Source organism: Ahaetulla prasina, chromosome 3 (genome assembly GCF_028640845.1).
Source record: "Ahaetulla prasina isolate Xishuangbanna chromosome 3, ASM2864084v1, whole genome shotgun sequence".
Classification (NCBI taxonomy): Eukaryota; Metazoa; Chordata; class Lepidosauria; order Squamata; family Colubridae; genus Ahaetulla; species Ahaetulla prasina.
In genome coordinates this window covers 98,061,444-98,077,311 of record NC_080541.1, presented here as the reverse complement: position 1 = coordinate 98,077,311, position 15,868 = coordinate 98,061,444, and the positions used below count along the sequence as shown (strand labels likewise).

Here is a 15,868-nt window from a genome sequence, read left to right as displayed (position 1 = left end):
TCAGTAAAGTAGTCTGGTTTCACTTTGCCAGAAGAAGCATTATTTACATGTATTTATCAATTTATTTAGCAAATGCATATAGCCACCCTCTTAGAAATATGACTGCAGGCAGCACACAACAAAAAAAACTAATATAAACAACTATTAAAAACAGTTAAACATAGATAAAATCAAGATTTTTGCTACCATCATTGCACCAGAAATGTTGCTTTAAAGCAGTGGTGGGATTCAGCTGGTTCTGGACAGTTCAGGCGAACCCGTAATTAAATTGCTGGCTGGCCCCACCCCTTCCAGAAGTCCCCACATGCCCCATTTTGGCTCCCAGGTAAATGCAGGGAGGCCTCCTAGGCCCAAAACGGGGCATGGGGGCCAGTGAAGCCCCCCACAGCCCATTTTCACTTCCAGGAGGCTGCAGGGAGGCTTACTAGGCCCAAAACGGGATGCGGGGGGCATTGCAGCCCATTTTTGCTCCCCGGGGGGCAGGGGGGTTCCAGAAGCAGAGTGCTGCCTGTCACATACCATGGCCATGGCCACACCCACCCAGCCGGTCATTAGGGCAGAGAACCGGTTGTCAAATTATTTGAATCCTACCACTGAAGATGGGGAAGTGATTTTCTCTCAGAGCAGTTTACATCAAAATGCTAGATAATACAAAAATCAAAAAGAAAAGCATAATCAAAGTGTTAGAATCTAAAGCAGGATTCTTCACACTGATAGAAATTGGAGCAAGTACACCAGCCATAATTATACCACTCATTTAACAAAATATAATAAAAGTGATAGCTTTATTTTATTTATTTATTTATTATTTAAATTTGTATACCGCCCTTCTCCCGAAGGACTCAGGGCGGTTCACAGCCAGATAAAATAGACAATAATATTACAATATAAATACTATTAAAATACAATTAAAAAACTTATTCAATTGGCCGAAATTAAAATTTAGAATAAATGATAAAAAACCCATTAAAAAACCCACAAATTTAAAAACTAATCCAGTCCTGCGCAGATAAATAAGTGTGTTTTAAGCTCGCGACGAAAGGTTCGGAGGTCCGGGAGTTGACGAAGTCCTGGGGGGAGTTCGTTCCAGAGGGCGGGAGCCCCCACAGAGAAGGCCCTTCCTCTGGGTGTCGCCAGACGACACTGTCTCGCTGACGGCACCCTGAGGAGTCCCTCTCTGTGAGAGCGCACGGGTCGGTGAGAGGTATTCGGTAGCAGTAGGCGGTCCCGTAAATAGCCCGGCCCTATGCCATGGAGCGCTTTGAAGACGTTTCACCAGAACCTTGAAGCGCACCCGAAGGCCACAGGTAGCCAGTGCAGTCTGCGCAGGATAGGTGTCACGGGAGCCACGAGGGCTCCTCTATCACCCGCGCAGCCGCATTCTGACTAACTGAAGCCTCCGGACGCCCCTCAAAGGGAGCCCCATGTAGAGAGCATTGCAGTAATCCAGACGAGACGTCACGAGGGCGTGAGTGACTGTGCACAAGGCATCCCGGTCCAGAAAGGGCGCAACTGGCGCACCAGGCGAACCTGGTGAAAGCTCTCCTGGAGACGGCCGTCAGGTGGTCTTCAAAAGACAGCCGCTCATCCAGGAGAACGCCCAGATTGCGCACCTCTCCATCGGGGCCAGTGACTCGCCCCAACAGTCAGCCGAGGACTCAGCTGACTGTACCGGGATGCCGGCATCCACAGCCACTCTGTCTTGGAGGATTGAGCTTGAGCCTGTTTCTCCCCATCCAGACCCGCACGGCTTCCAAACACCGGGACAGCACTGATGGCTTCATTGGGGTGGCCCGTGTGAAAAGTACAGCTGGGTGTCATCAGCGACAGCTGGTACCTCACACCAAGCCACTGATGATCTCACCCAGCGGCTTCATATAGATGTTGAACAGAAGGGCGAGAGAATCGACCCCGCGGCACCCCACAAGTGAGGCGCCCGGGCCGACCTCTGCCCCCGTCAACACTGCTCACATCGTCGGAGAGATAGGAGGAGAACCACCGATAAACGGTGCCTCACTCCCAATCCCTCCAACCGGCGCAGCAGGATACCATGGTCGATGGTATCAAAAGCCGCTGAGAGGTCTAATAGGACCAGGGCAGAGGAACAACCCTATCCCTGGCCCTCCAGAGATCATCCACCAACGCGACCAAAGCCGCCTCAGTGCTGTAACCGGCCGGAAACCGGACTGGAACGGGTCTAGATAGACAGTTTCATCCAGGTGCAGGGAAACTGATATGCCACCATATTTCTACAACCTTCGCCAAGCGAAGGTTGAGACCGGACGATAATTACCTAAAACAGCCGGGTCCAGGAAGGCTTCTTGAGGAGGGGCCTCACCACCGCCTCTTTCAAGGCGGCCGGAAAGACTCTCCAACAAGGAAGCGCCAGAATCGCCTGAGCCAGCCTCGTGTCACCTCCTGAGTGGCCAGCACCACCCAGGAGGGGCACGGGTCCAGTAAACACGTGGTGGCATTCAATCTACCCAGCAACCTGTCCATGTCCTCGGGAGCCACAGGGTCAAACTCATCCCAGACAATATCACCAAGACTGCCCTCAGACGCCCCGTCTGAATCACCGCAATTTTGGTCCAGACCGTCCGGTTGAACGATTTTATCGTATAGATAACCGTTAAACTCTCAGCACGCCCCTGCACGGGTCATCCCGCTCCCCTGGTGAAGGAGGGAGCGGGTCACCCAAACAGGGCGGCTGGGCGGTTATCTGCCGAGGCAATGAGGGAGGAGGCGAGCAACGCCGCTTCCTCAGTGCCACTAGGTAGGTCCTAGTATAGGATCTAACTAGTGTCCGATCAGCCTCCGACCGGCTGGACCTACAGGAACTCTCTAGGCGTCTTCTCCGGCGTTTCATCCCCCTCAGTTCCTCGGAGAACCAAGGAGCCGGTTGGGATCTGCGCCGGGTCAGAGGCTGCAGAGGCACGACACGGTCTAAAGCCCCAGCCGCAGCCCGCTCCCAGGCTGCGCTAGTTCCTCCACCGTGCCGTGAGCCAGACCTCAGGAAATGGCCCAAGCTCCGTCCGAACCTCTCCGGGTCCATCAGGCGCCTGGGACGGTACCAACGTAATGGTTCCGCCTCCCGCGGTGTTGGGTAGCGGTCAGAAAGTCTAGGCGAAGGAGAGAGTGATCTGACCATGACAAAGGTTCTGTGACTATATCTCTCAAGTCCAGATCCTTCAACCACTGACCAGAGATAAAATCAGGTCCAGTGTGCCTCCCCCGATGTGAGTGGGGCCATCCACTACTTGAGTCAGGTCCAAGGCTGTCATGGAAGCCATGAACTCCCGAGCCACTGTTGATGACGAGCCGGCAGATGGCAAGTTAAAGTCCCCCATGACTAAAAGTCTGGGGTCTCACTGCCACCCCAGCAAGCACCTCCAGGAGCTCGGGCAGGGCAGCTGTCACGCAGCAAGGAGCCAGGTACGCCACCAGCAAGCCCATCTGACATCTATGACCCCATCTCACAAAGAGGGATTCACACCGCAATCTGAGGTACAGTGGTCTCCTCGGCTCTAGACTCTCTTTAATAACAACCGCCACCCCACCACCCCTACCCTGGGCCTCGGCTGATGAAATGCACGGAAGCCCGGCGGCACATTTCGACCAGGGGCACGCCCCCTTCAGTGCCCAACCAGGTCTCCGTAACGCCTATAAGATCCGCGGCGCCCCCCTGAATAAGATCATGTATTAGGGGGGCCTTATTTGCCACGGACCGTGCGTTGCATAACATAAGCCGAAGGCCCAGGCTCTGGGGGTCTTGGCCATCCGGGGAACGTGAAAAGTCAGAGGGATCGGGGCACGCGATCGCCTGCAAACATCGAGCGCGTGCCCCCCTAAACCGATATGATCCCCCCCTTCCGCCATATCTGCCCCTCCCACTTACCATGCAAATAGAACCACCCTCACAAAAAGGAACGCACTCTCCCCCCTTAACCTCCAAACCCATTAAATAGTCACGAGCACGCGCAGGAACTGGTCTCCTCCCGACGGGCTACCCCAACCCTCCCCCCAACCCAAACCCGTCGTCTTCCTCCCCTTAAAATCCCTTTAAAACTCCCTTAAAAATCTATTAAAACAACTAATTAAAACCCTAAGCCTCCTATTTTTCGTGATGCCACCTCTCGACTCCAAAGCCCGTCCTCAAGGTGGGCCCTCGATAATCTGGAGGGCCAAACCCGCGAAAGAGGGGCATCTCGCAGGGCAAGTAGGTCAGCCGCAGTAAATGTTCGCATCACTGAGAAGGTCCGGCAAAAGGTCAAGATGGTCAAGATGGTAGCAGGTGACAAAGCAGATGGTAAAGTGACCATGACCAGTCTGTCCTGATGGGAAACAGTTAGAGGTAATCCATGTGCGGTAGATGACCAAACCGCTGACTCAGTCAATTCACCACCCCATACAAACAACCCGGGGTGGACTATGGAAGAAGGGGGGAGGAACGATGGTAAAGATATTATTTAAAGATGGTAAATAATGGAGGGGCATCCACTGGGCCCGCGGGCCTTCCTCCGGCGCTATCAAATATCCACGCCATTAGGGCAAGGTCACAACCACCTTGGGCCTACCGGGCCATCCGCCGCCTCAAAGCACCGGGGCAGGCCGCCGCCGCCTACCGCCTCCGCCCGGCCATCGCCGCCGGGAAAGCCCCATCGCCACTGCAAGCAGGCCACTGGAATCCCCACCATCCGGGAGGGGACACCCATCGCCAAGACCCGCCAGCAGTCCCGGGGTTCCACCGGCGCCAACGCCCGACGAAGAGAACCAGGCCGCCGCCGCCGCCGCCGTGAGTTCAAAGAGGCCGATGGAGCTCAGGCGGCCCTCCAGATCTTCATTGGGGCGCAGCCCCTCCGGAACCCTTCTTCGGATTGCCTGAGTCTTCCAGGCAGGAGTCCAGGGGGCGATGTCAACGCCCCCCCACCGCCGCCGCCGCCACCAAAACGCCAAAAAGGCTGGCGGCGGCTCGGCAGGCCGCCAGGATTACCTGCAAGGCGCCATGACTCCGGGGTTCCTCCCAACGCCCCTCGGAGTCACACAGCGCCCAGCCACCCTTTTTTAGGGTGGCTAGATCTTCCTCCATCAGGGCGGGGGCCTAAGATGTTATTCAGGCCCCCCCCAGACCCGGATAGAGCCCGAAAAGGCCCGTCGCCGCTCCCCCGATCAGCAGGGCGGCGCCATCTTAGACATGCGCAGAAGGTAACCTTGAATAGACTGCGTAGTGATGTTGATGTTTTATGTTGCGTTAATATTTTACAACATGCCAGCGTAAACTAAGCTTTTGATATTCTAATAAATTACATGTTCATATTAACAAAATATGGAAGACGTTTATATTCTGTTTTTATAATGAAAACATTTTCTGCAAATTTTCTAAGTTAATTTATACTTGGTTCTCAAATGTTTAATCTCTACTGCAGGAAATACAACAGCGGCATGGTTTAGCCAATTCAATCTCATCTTACCTTATCAAACCAGTTCAACGGATAACAAAATACCAACTCCTTCTAAAGGTACGTGTCAATGTGGCCTTCATTCGTGTAGCTGGGCACCTGTTTTACACTGAAAATATGCTTTTTGAAACATACAATTCTATTGAGCTGCAGGTAAATAAAAGAGGTCTTTATGAGTGACCCAACATACATTATGCTGGACTAGTTTGGTATAAAAAATACCTTAAAGCAGTGTTCACCAACCTTTCTGGGTTGGCAGCCTGGAGCCGGGGGAGAGGGGGGAAGAGGGAATGGTTTGTGTGAGGGGCAGACACTCACCTGCCACCCATATTAGTGGAGATTCCAGGAGAAATATACTACCAGGTATATAAAGTAAAGTATGAAGTAATCTTACCAGATTCTTCCAAATGGTTGGTTTAGAAATCACAAATGAAATCAGGCTCAGTTCAAATAGTATACCGCATTAGATCTCACAAGAAGTTGAGGATATCTTTCATTTTTTTCCATAATGATCTCCAAATAAGGCAGGCAGGGGTCCCCAACCCGGTCATGGCCTATTTGCAACCTGGCTGCATAAGTAAGGATTACCATTTTTTAAAAAAATGCTTCTGCCACTTGATTATATCAGAAATATTTTTAAACTTGACTGGAGTTTACACTTGAGAGGAAAATAAGATTACAATAGTTGGTTAGCTAGAATAGGATAAAATGAGTCTCATGGTAGAGAAAGTTGCAGAAGATCTTATCCTGTATTCTACAGTAGCTAATGGTGCTAGAATTCAGAGATGGTTCCAAGATCTTTGGTAGTTTGGCAGAATCATGTGGGAACAAGCAGTCATTGAAATACCTACCCAATTCTATATCATTTAGGATTCTAAAATTGAGAGTGAGAAGCTTCAAATGATGAAGCAAAGTATCAGATCCTTTTTGCCGAGGTTTTCACCCCAGTTCAACCCAGCCATGGGACTGAAACTGTATTACAGTAGTTGCTCTTGTTGATGAGACCTAAATCTGAGAAAAATCTTGTTCAGTTTGGATCTTTCAGTGGCATTTGATACATAGATTATGGTATCCTTGTGAACTGCTCGTGAGGGTAGTGGAGGACATTGTTATATTTCATGAATCAGTTCTTGTTAGTAGTTTCCCTCATTTCCATTTCTCTCTATATTTAATTTAATTTAAAATGTTGCCTATCTTTCCTTTTCATTCAAGTGTGCAGCTGGCAAAAAATGACTTTGTGCATCACAAACCAGTGTTTCTGCACATTATAATGTACTGTCAAGGGACCAAAAAGCCTATTAAAAGTAATTAAAGGAGGCTTAACAGATGGTAGAAGGTGCATTTGATTAAGCAGTGGAAACTTAGCAACCTGTATATTGGCAGAGCTATATACAAAATGTGATATTCAGAAAACTTCCTTGTATTAAATGCAATTAATTCATCTCATTTAGAATATTTTTAAATGTTCAAGTAAAAGAATAAAGCATTTTGACATTTGGAAATGGGTTGCTAATTTTTTTTACTAGAATGCAGTTTAAAAAAAAATTGGAACGCCATTGGCATTTGTTAAATGAAAAGACTGAATGCTGTTTTCCTGTACATTGACTTCTTAAATAATGAAGCAAAGCAATGGAGATGGCTTACAGCAGGGATATCCAAACTTGGCAACTTTAAGACTTATGGACTTCAATTCTCAGAATTCCCCAGCCAGCATGGCTAGCTGAGGAATTCTGGGAATACAACTCTACAAGTCTTAAAGTTACCAAGTTTGGAGGCCTCTGGTTTACAGTTCTGTAACAAACTGGAATATGAGAGCTACATAGAGTATGAAGAATTGGTATCAGTGCCCTACCAATCTGATGAAGTTTGTAATATAGTGCAAGCTCAACATTTCATACCAGCCTTAATCAAATACATTTCAGCCTACCACTAGCCACTGTGCTGAATCCTCTGGCGCATTGTTTCTCAACCTTGGTAACTTTGCTTTGCTTTGTTCTGTCTTTACATCATTTTGTACATAGCTCCAACAATACACAGGGTGCTTGAGTCTCCACTGCTTATTCATATGGACCTTCTACCATGTGTTATGCCTCCTTTAATTGCTTTTATTAAGCTTGAAAAACCAAGTTTTCAATGCCTTATAAAAAGCCAGCAGGGTTGAGGCAAGCCTTGTCTCAGAGGAAATGTTTTTTTTAAAAAACAACAACTATGTTTAGTTCAAATCCTATATTAATTCCCAAGTGTCTGGGAAATAATAATAATGCACTGGAATAAAGCACTAACCTCTAACATAATTTCTATTTTTTAAAGATTGATTTAGCTTTATAGGCATTCTCAGAAAATAAATGTGTCTTTATAAATTCTGTATATTAATCTGCCCGTAAAGAAGAAAAAGATAAATGATATGGTGGAGAGCATCATTAAGCTAAAGAAGATTGGTACAATATTGCTAGTTTTGTTGCTGGCAAATGGGTGTTTACTTTCTGGGGTAGCATCCATTTTATGAGGGCACTCTGAAGATGCATTGAAGACTTCAGAGGAATAAGTTGTGGTTTGGCTAATGACTTCAAGCTTCCCACTTAATTTCTCTGAAATATAGACATATGCAAGATAGATCAGAAAGCTAAGTGTTCACTATGACATAAACCCCACCCCTCATGCTCTTTTGTGTGATGTCACAGTGCAAGTATGAAAAAGCAGAACTTGGGCCATGTGGTCACAATGCCCACCTTGATCTTCTGGTATCATTGTAGTTGGAAACAAACACCGGTATCCTAAACATCTCAAGTTAGAATATTGACATCTTATTAAATGATTGAATAGTAATGTGATACCTTTACAGGAGCTACTCACCTGCTGTGAAGAGGGTAAAGGCGAGATTAAAGATGGCTTAGAAGTTATGCTTAGTGTGCCAAAGCGAGCCAATGATGCCATGCATCTCAGTATGCTGGAAGGTAAGGTTCAGGTTATTTCTTTTTCGTGTATTCTCTTACTTCTAAGAAATTATTCAAAGCTTGTTTAAAGTAAGTTTATATAAAATCTATTCTTAATCTTCTGATGAATTCTCTGAAGGTTTTTTTTTCTCCTGTGACCTTAGAATTATGATTGTTCTATATCAAAAAAAATAATTGCAGGGTACTTGTTTATAATCATGTGTTTACAATTAGTTGAAATTAAATCTGTTGTATTATTTAGTCATGGCTACTGTTTTTTAACATTCTGTTTTGATCAATGGAGAAGAATGCAGCTAGTCAACCTCTTGTAATTATTCATGTGGTAAAGTTATTAGCAGCAAATCTGCTCTATCTGAATTTGGATAACCCTACTTTTAGAACTACTACCAAATTGTGTCTAAATGAAATATGGAATAGATTTGAAGAGTCCTGTTCAGGCAGAGCAAAAATATATGTAGGTCTGCAAATTTATGCATTTGTCACTCATCAGAAAAACAATAGTAAAAGATTAGCCATTTTAATCTTGATTCAACTCTAGATATTTTTGTCACTTGATTGCCTGTTGAAAGATCATTAAATGTTTGCAATTTTTTTTAGAAAAAACCTTTAATTCAATATTTAATTGCCTTTTAGGAAGCTGGTTAGATAATGAAATGTTACATTACTTATGCTGTCACTTATAAATTAATGGACAGCATATTACATTTAAGAAAATTTAAAATATTTTTAACAGAAAGGGTACAGGTAATCCTCAATTTACAACATTTTGTTTAGTGTTTGTTCAAAGTTACAACAGCATTGAAAAAAGTGACATGACCATTTTTCAGATACAACAATTTCAGCATCCCAGTGGTCATATAATCAAAATTCAGGGGCTTGGTGACTGACTCATATTTATGACGGTTGCAGTGTCCCAGGTCATGGAATCACTTTTTGTGACCTTCTGACAAGCAAAGTCAATTGGGAAGCCAGATTCACTTAACAAATGTGTCTGTTAGCAACAGAAATTTTGGGTTCAATTGTGGTCATAAATTGAAGACTGCCATACTACTATAACATCTTCTCAATAGATTCTGTATATTAATCTGCCCGTAAGAAGAAAAAGATAAATGATATGGTGGAGAGCATCATTAAGCTAAAGAAGATTGGTACAATATTGCTAGTTTTGTTGCTGGCAAATGGGTGTTTACTTTCTGGGGTAGCATCCATTTTATGAGGGCACTCTGAAGATGCATTGAAGACTTCAGAGGAATAAGTTGTGGTTTGGCTAATGACTTCAAGCTTCCACTTAATTTCTCTGAAATATAGACATATGCAAGATAGATCAGAAAGCTAAGTGTTCACTATGACATAAACCCCACCCCTCATGCTCTTTTGTGTGATGTCACAGTGCAAGTATGAAAAAGCAGAACTTGGGCCATGTGGTCACAATGCCCACCTTGATCTTCTGGTATCATTGTAGTTGGAAACAAACACCGTATCCTAAACATCACAAGTTAGAATATTGACATCTTATTAAATGATTGAATAGTAATGTGATACCTTTACAGGAGCTACTCACCTGCTGTGAAGAGGGTAAAGGCGAGATTAAAGATGGCTTAGAAGTTATGCTTAGTGTGCCAAAGCGAGCCAATGATGCCATGCATCTCAGTATGCTGGAAGGTAAGGTTCAGGTTATTTCTTTTCGTATTCTCTTACTTCTAAGAAATTATTCAAAGCTTGTTTAAAGTAAGTTTATATAAAATCTATTCTTAATCTTCTGATGAATTCTCTGAAGGTTTTTTTTTCTCCTGTGACCTTAGAATTATGATTGTTCTATATCAAAAAAAATAATTGCAGGGTACTTGTTTATAATCATGTGTTTACAATTAGTTGAAATTAAATCTGTTGTATTATTTAGTCATGGCTACTGTTTTTTAACATTCTGTTTTGATCAATGGAGAAGAATGCAGCTAGTCAACTTCTTGTAGTGATTCACTTAACAACCATGTTGCTAACTTAACAACTGTAGTGATTCACTTAACAAATGTGTCTGTTAGCAACAGAAATTTTGGGTTCAATTGTGGTCATAAATTGAGGACTGCCATACTACTATAACATCTTCTCAATAGATTCTCGTATATACTCAGGCAATATAATTTTAATATCTGTTGTTTTTTAGTTGACTGATTTTTTTAGTTTGACTGATTATGCTGATCATTAAAAAGAAGTATTTGTTAATTCTGAATACATATACTTTCTGCTTGGGGAAGCATAGCTAATCATGATGTAAATATAAAATACTTTTTGTTAGTATTATAGTTTAGTATTTTGATATTTAGCTAGCATATTTAGTTTAATGCAGATTTTTGTTGGGGCAAAGTTGTATGTGATCTGAGAAGAATAGCATAAGATTTAATTGGACATCTCCTGGATTATGCTGATCATTAAAAAGAAGTATTTGTTAATTCTGAATACATATACTTTCTGCTTGGGGAAGCATAGCTAATCATGATGTAAATATAAAATACTTTTTGTTAGTATTATAGTTTAGTATTTTGATATTTAGCTAGCATATTTAGTTTAATGCAGATTTTTTTGTTGGGTGGTTCCTTATTTTAAATAAAATTCTTGTTATGTGGCTTTAATAAATCAGTGCTCTCATAATGCTAAGGATGACATTTATTAATGGAGATTTCCCAAGATCTTTATAATGATTGGCAGCTTTAATGAAGACAACATACAATTTTCAAATGACTACTGTACAGTAAAGAATGTCATTAGGGCTGCTTCATGCATAATGCCATGTTTCCTGTTTTAAGAGCATAAAATTAACAGAGTTTTGAACAATAGTGTACACATAAAAAGTTGACACAAAGTAATTTTATGATTGCTTGAAAACATTTTTGAGAGGAAACCAATTCATTCATAAATGTAGTAAAGGGAACAATGTTAATAACCTTTCTGTTTGGACAGATCTAAAAAAACTATCAAGTATTAGTTCTTTTTAAGATATCATCTAGAAAGTAGTACAAAAACCAGGGAAAGTTTTTTTGTTGGGGCAAAGTTGTATGTGATCTGAGAAGAATAGCATAAGATTTAATTGGACATCTCCTGAATTATGCTGCTGATTAGTTCATCATATGTTTTATAGCAGGGGTGTCAAACCACGGGATACTTAGAACTGGCCCACGGGGCGACCCTGGAAACAGCAAAGGACTGGCCCACAGTGGTTCTGCCAGCGAAAATGGAACTCAAGAAGGCCGCACGCAACCCTCTCGAACTCCTTTTTCACTGGCACAGGGTTGCAGGAGGCCGTGGCAGCTGAAAATAGAGCTTGGAAGCCCGTTTTCACTGGCAGAAAACTCGGGCCATCACAGGTGCCCCCGACACGAGTGATGTCGAGCTGGCCACACCCACCCTGGCCACTCCCATCCTGGCCCCCCAAGGTCAAACACAACCCTGATGTGGCCCTCAATGAAATTGAGTTTGACACCCCTGTTTTAAAGCAACAAAAAATACCACATTGCTCCTTAATTTTTTAACTTAATTAGTTAAGAAAAACTTTCCTAACTTCATTAGTTTCCCAATATATAAATATTGCTTAAATGTCAATATGTTAGTATATAATAGCTAACTAATTAAAGAGCCATGATGGCACAGTGGTTACAATGCAATATTGCAGTCTAATTCTGCTCACACTGCCAGAAGTTCGATTTCTTCGATCCTGAATGGCTCAAGGTTGACTCAGCCCTTCCATCCTTCTGAGGTTGGTAAAATGAGGACCCAAGGTTATTGGGGGCATATGCTGACTCTGAAACCACTTAGAAGGGACTATAAAGCACTGTGAAATGATGTATAAGTCTAAGTGTTAAAAGTGTGAATTAATTAAATATTATAACTGCAAATTAAATGAAAGAATAGTTTTACAATTTTGTAATTGTAATACAGTTCTTTCCAAGGCAATTTATTTCCCAAAGAATCCTTACACTTTGTTACTAAATTTTATAACATGTTCTGGTAGTCCTCACTTAATGACCCTAACTGGGACTGGCAATTCCACTGTTAAACAAAGTGATTGTTAAATGGGGAATCATGTGATCACACTTGTGCTTTCTAGCTGGAAAAAGTCAAGAGTACTCAGTTTCACACCTTCAGCTTTTTTTGTTTCCTAATTGCTCCCTCATCCTTTGGAATGCTCAAGTGCCCACTTACTGTCTTAAACATATTGAAAGCAATGCAGTTTCACTTCAGCCGAGGGCTGGATCTGTGGGCATAATACACAAACAGCCAACTCTCTTGAAATGGTTTTCTCTCCAATCTCTCTGCACTGCAAAAAGGGAAAAGAGTTAGGCAAAGGAGATATGACCTACAAAAAATTGCTTCCTTTTTTCTTCCCCTCTCCCTGCAGAGCAGAGAAATTGGAGAGAAAGAGATTTCAAGAGAATACTATAAGCTGTTTATGTAGTTCACCTGTGTTTCCCAGACCTGTGCTTGCCAGCATAATTACATTGCTTTTGATGTATAGAAGAGCAATTACTTTTTTTGCAATTGCTTTCTCTCCAATCTGTCCACTCTGCAAGGAAAAAAAGAAAACCTGTCCCGACTGTTATGGTGATCACTTGACTGAGACTGATCCTGCAGAGGTCATAAATGGACTGTAAAGTTCTTTTTTCCAGCATGTTCATAATTTTGAATGATTGCTGAATGAATGATCAGTAAGTGAGGATTACTTGTTTGCAGTCTCTGTGCAGCTTAAACTACAGATGTTTTATATATATAGTTCCCCTTCATGAACAGCCAATCTCTAAAGATGATGATGATGTAAACCTTAAATACATTTACTAAAGAACAACTTCCAAGATAACTTTTACATTTCTAAGGTCTTCCTGGAAGAATGATTAAAAAAGTATTATAAAAAAATGAACTAAGTTTTATCACACACCCATGTCTCTTTCTTTCTCTCCTTTCCTTCTTTCCTTGAATTCTTCCAACTTGCTTCCTAGGTTTTGATGAGAACATTGAATCTCAGGGAGAACTTATCCTTCAGGAATCCTTCCAAGTGTGGGATCCAAAAACTCTCATCCGGAAAGGGCGTGAAAGACATCTCTTTCTTTTTGAGATGTCACTTGTCTTTAGTAAAGAAGTGAAAGACTCTAGTGGAAGAAGTAAATACATCTACAAGAGCAAGTTGTTTGTAAGTTACTATTACAGTGAGGAAAAAACAAAGCCAAACCTAGTTGTTAACAACTTGCAGTATGCTCAGATATTGGAAAATGGAGTCAGATTTTTCTTAAAAGATGTCCAGTTTGTGAAGTCATAAGCATATTATTGAACATACCACTTTTTAGGTAAAGGTGAAGATTCCCCTCGCACATATGTGCTAGTCATTCCTGACTCTAGGGGGTGGTGCTCATCTCCATTTCAAAGCCGAAGAGCCAGCGCTGTCCAAAGACGTCTCCGTGGTCATGTGGCCAGCATGACTAAATGCTAAAGGCACACAGAACACTGTTGCCTTCCCACCAAAGGTGGTCCTTATTTTTCTACTTGCATTTTTTACGTGCTTTTGAACTGCTAGGTTGGCAGAAGCTGGGACAAGTAACGGGAGCTCACCCTGTTCTGCAGCACTCAGGATTTGAACCGCTGAACTGCCAACCTTTTCGATTGACAAGCTCAGCATCTTAGCCACTGAGCTACCGCGTCCCACTTTTTACATAACCGCAAAAGAAACTGGTAGCTCTTTTGGACTCTGAGGAATAGATTCTGAAATGTTTTTAAAAACGTTCTCTTAAGCAGAGAGAGATATATTGTAGCATTTTTCTTTAATCATGAAGCAGATCTGCAGTAAAAAAAAAATATTTGAAGGGCACATATTGCCAGTCATTCCAATTTGCATGAAAGCTTTTGATTAATACAGTGAAATACGTTTGTTGATCCCAAAGCAGGATTTGAAATACTGACGAAGTTATTCTTTTGAATCATGTAAGCCAGGAAATAATAACTGGTTATTACCACACAACTGCTTATTAGGTACTTTGACTCTTGTTGAAACATTTTTGGTGATTAAAAGGTAACTGATGTTTAAAACCCATTAAAAATGTGTTTTCATTACAAAACTTTTCCCACAACTAACAACTAATCCTTCTTCCTTTAATTTTCAGACTTCTGAGTTGGGTGTCACAGAGCATGTAGAAGGTGATCCCTGTAAATTTGCACTGTGGGTTGGAAGAACTCCTACTTCAGACAATAAAATTGTGCTAAAGGTAATTGGTATTCATATTTCTAAACAGAGTGGGCAATCTCTGAGACAGTTCATTTTGACATGGGCATTATTGTTTTTGCCTTAATTTGGAGGCTATTTTAATTATCATCTTTGTCTTTTGCTGATTCACCTTAAATCCAGATACTTTGCCATACTGACCAATTATATCTTTTAAACCAGTAGCTGAGTATATTGGTTGAGATACAGTAACAACCAAGTCATCTGCAAAAGCTCTTAATCTGTAATCTTGTATTTGGAGGCTATTTTGAAGGCATAAAAAAAGAAGCTGCCACTGAAAACCGTCCATTTTAAAACTGAATTTTATTGATACAATCTTAGAATGCTGGAAGCTACTTATAGCCTGAATGCTGAGGGCTCACATCCCTGATGTTAAGTGTCTTTTAGTTTACAGGTAGTCCTTGACTTAAAAATATTCATTTAGTGACCATTTGAAGTTACAGTGGCACTGAAAAAAGTGCCATCTGACCATCTTTCACACTTACAACCATTGCAGCATCTCCATTGTCATGTGATCAAAATTTGGACACTTGGCAGCAACCATATATTTATGACTGTTGCAGTGTCCCTGGATCATGTGACTACTTTTTGCAATCTTTTGACAAGCAAAGTCAATGGGTGAGCCATATTCACTTAACAACTACAGTGATTCACTTAACATTTACAGCAAGTAAGGTTGTAAAATAGTGCAAAACTCACTTAACAACTGACTTGCTTAGCAACAAAAATTTTGGGCTCAATTGTGGCCATAAGTCAAAGACTACCTATAATAGAATGTCACTTTAAAACAGATATTGACTCATAATACCCAAAATTCAAAGCAACATTCATGTCTTGAAGACCAAAGTTGCAAAGAAGATATGCCACTTCTTTTGAATAGTGTGTCATCCTAGGAACTCACACAAACTTTGTGGAAGTAAATTTGCCAAGAAACTGGAAGTATCTGTGTGCAAATTGTGAACAGGATTTTTTGACGCCGAAATCTTATATTATACTATATGTTCCTGACTTCTTGTCATGATTCTTGGAAATTTGTATATAGATCAGGGATGTAAAATGCAGGAAGCAAGTCTTATCTTAAAAACAATAAATAATAGCAAAATCGGTATTCATTTTTCAGAACTAAAGAGCAAAAATATTTCTACCAGTGCTTTTTATCATTCTTGTTTAATACATTCTGTTACGTTGTGAGCATGACT

At 42.2% G+C, this 15,868-nt stretch overlaps 1 protein-coding gene across 1 annotated transcript in view; it reads left to right on the top strand.

Annotated features, from left to right (window-relative positions):
- The window catches only part of TRIO (trio Rho guanine nucleotide exchange factor), a 319,986-nt gene that overhangs the window by 207,849 nt on the left and 96,269 nt on the right, over positions 1-15,868 (top strand). The window contains exons 28-31 of the mRNA XM_058178800.1: positions 5,424-5,516; positions 8,299-8,410; positions 13,396-13,586; positions 14,551-14,652. Of these exons, the coding sequence (XP_058034783.1) occupies positions 5,424-5,516; positions 8,299-8,410; positions 13,396-13,586; positions 14,551-14,652 (498 nt within the window). The remainder of the gene's footprint in view (positions 1-5,423; positions 5,517-8,298; positions 8,411-13,395; positions 13,587-14,550; positions 14,653-15,868) is intronic.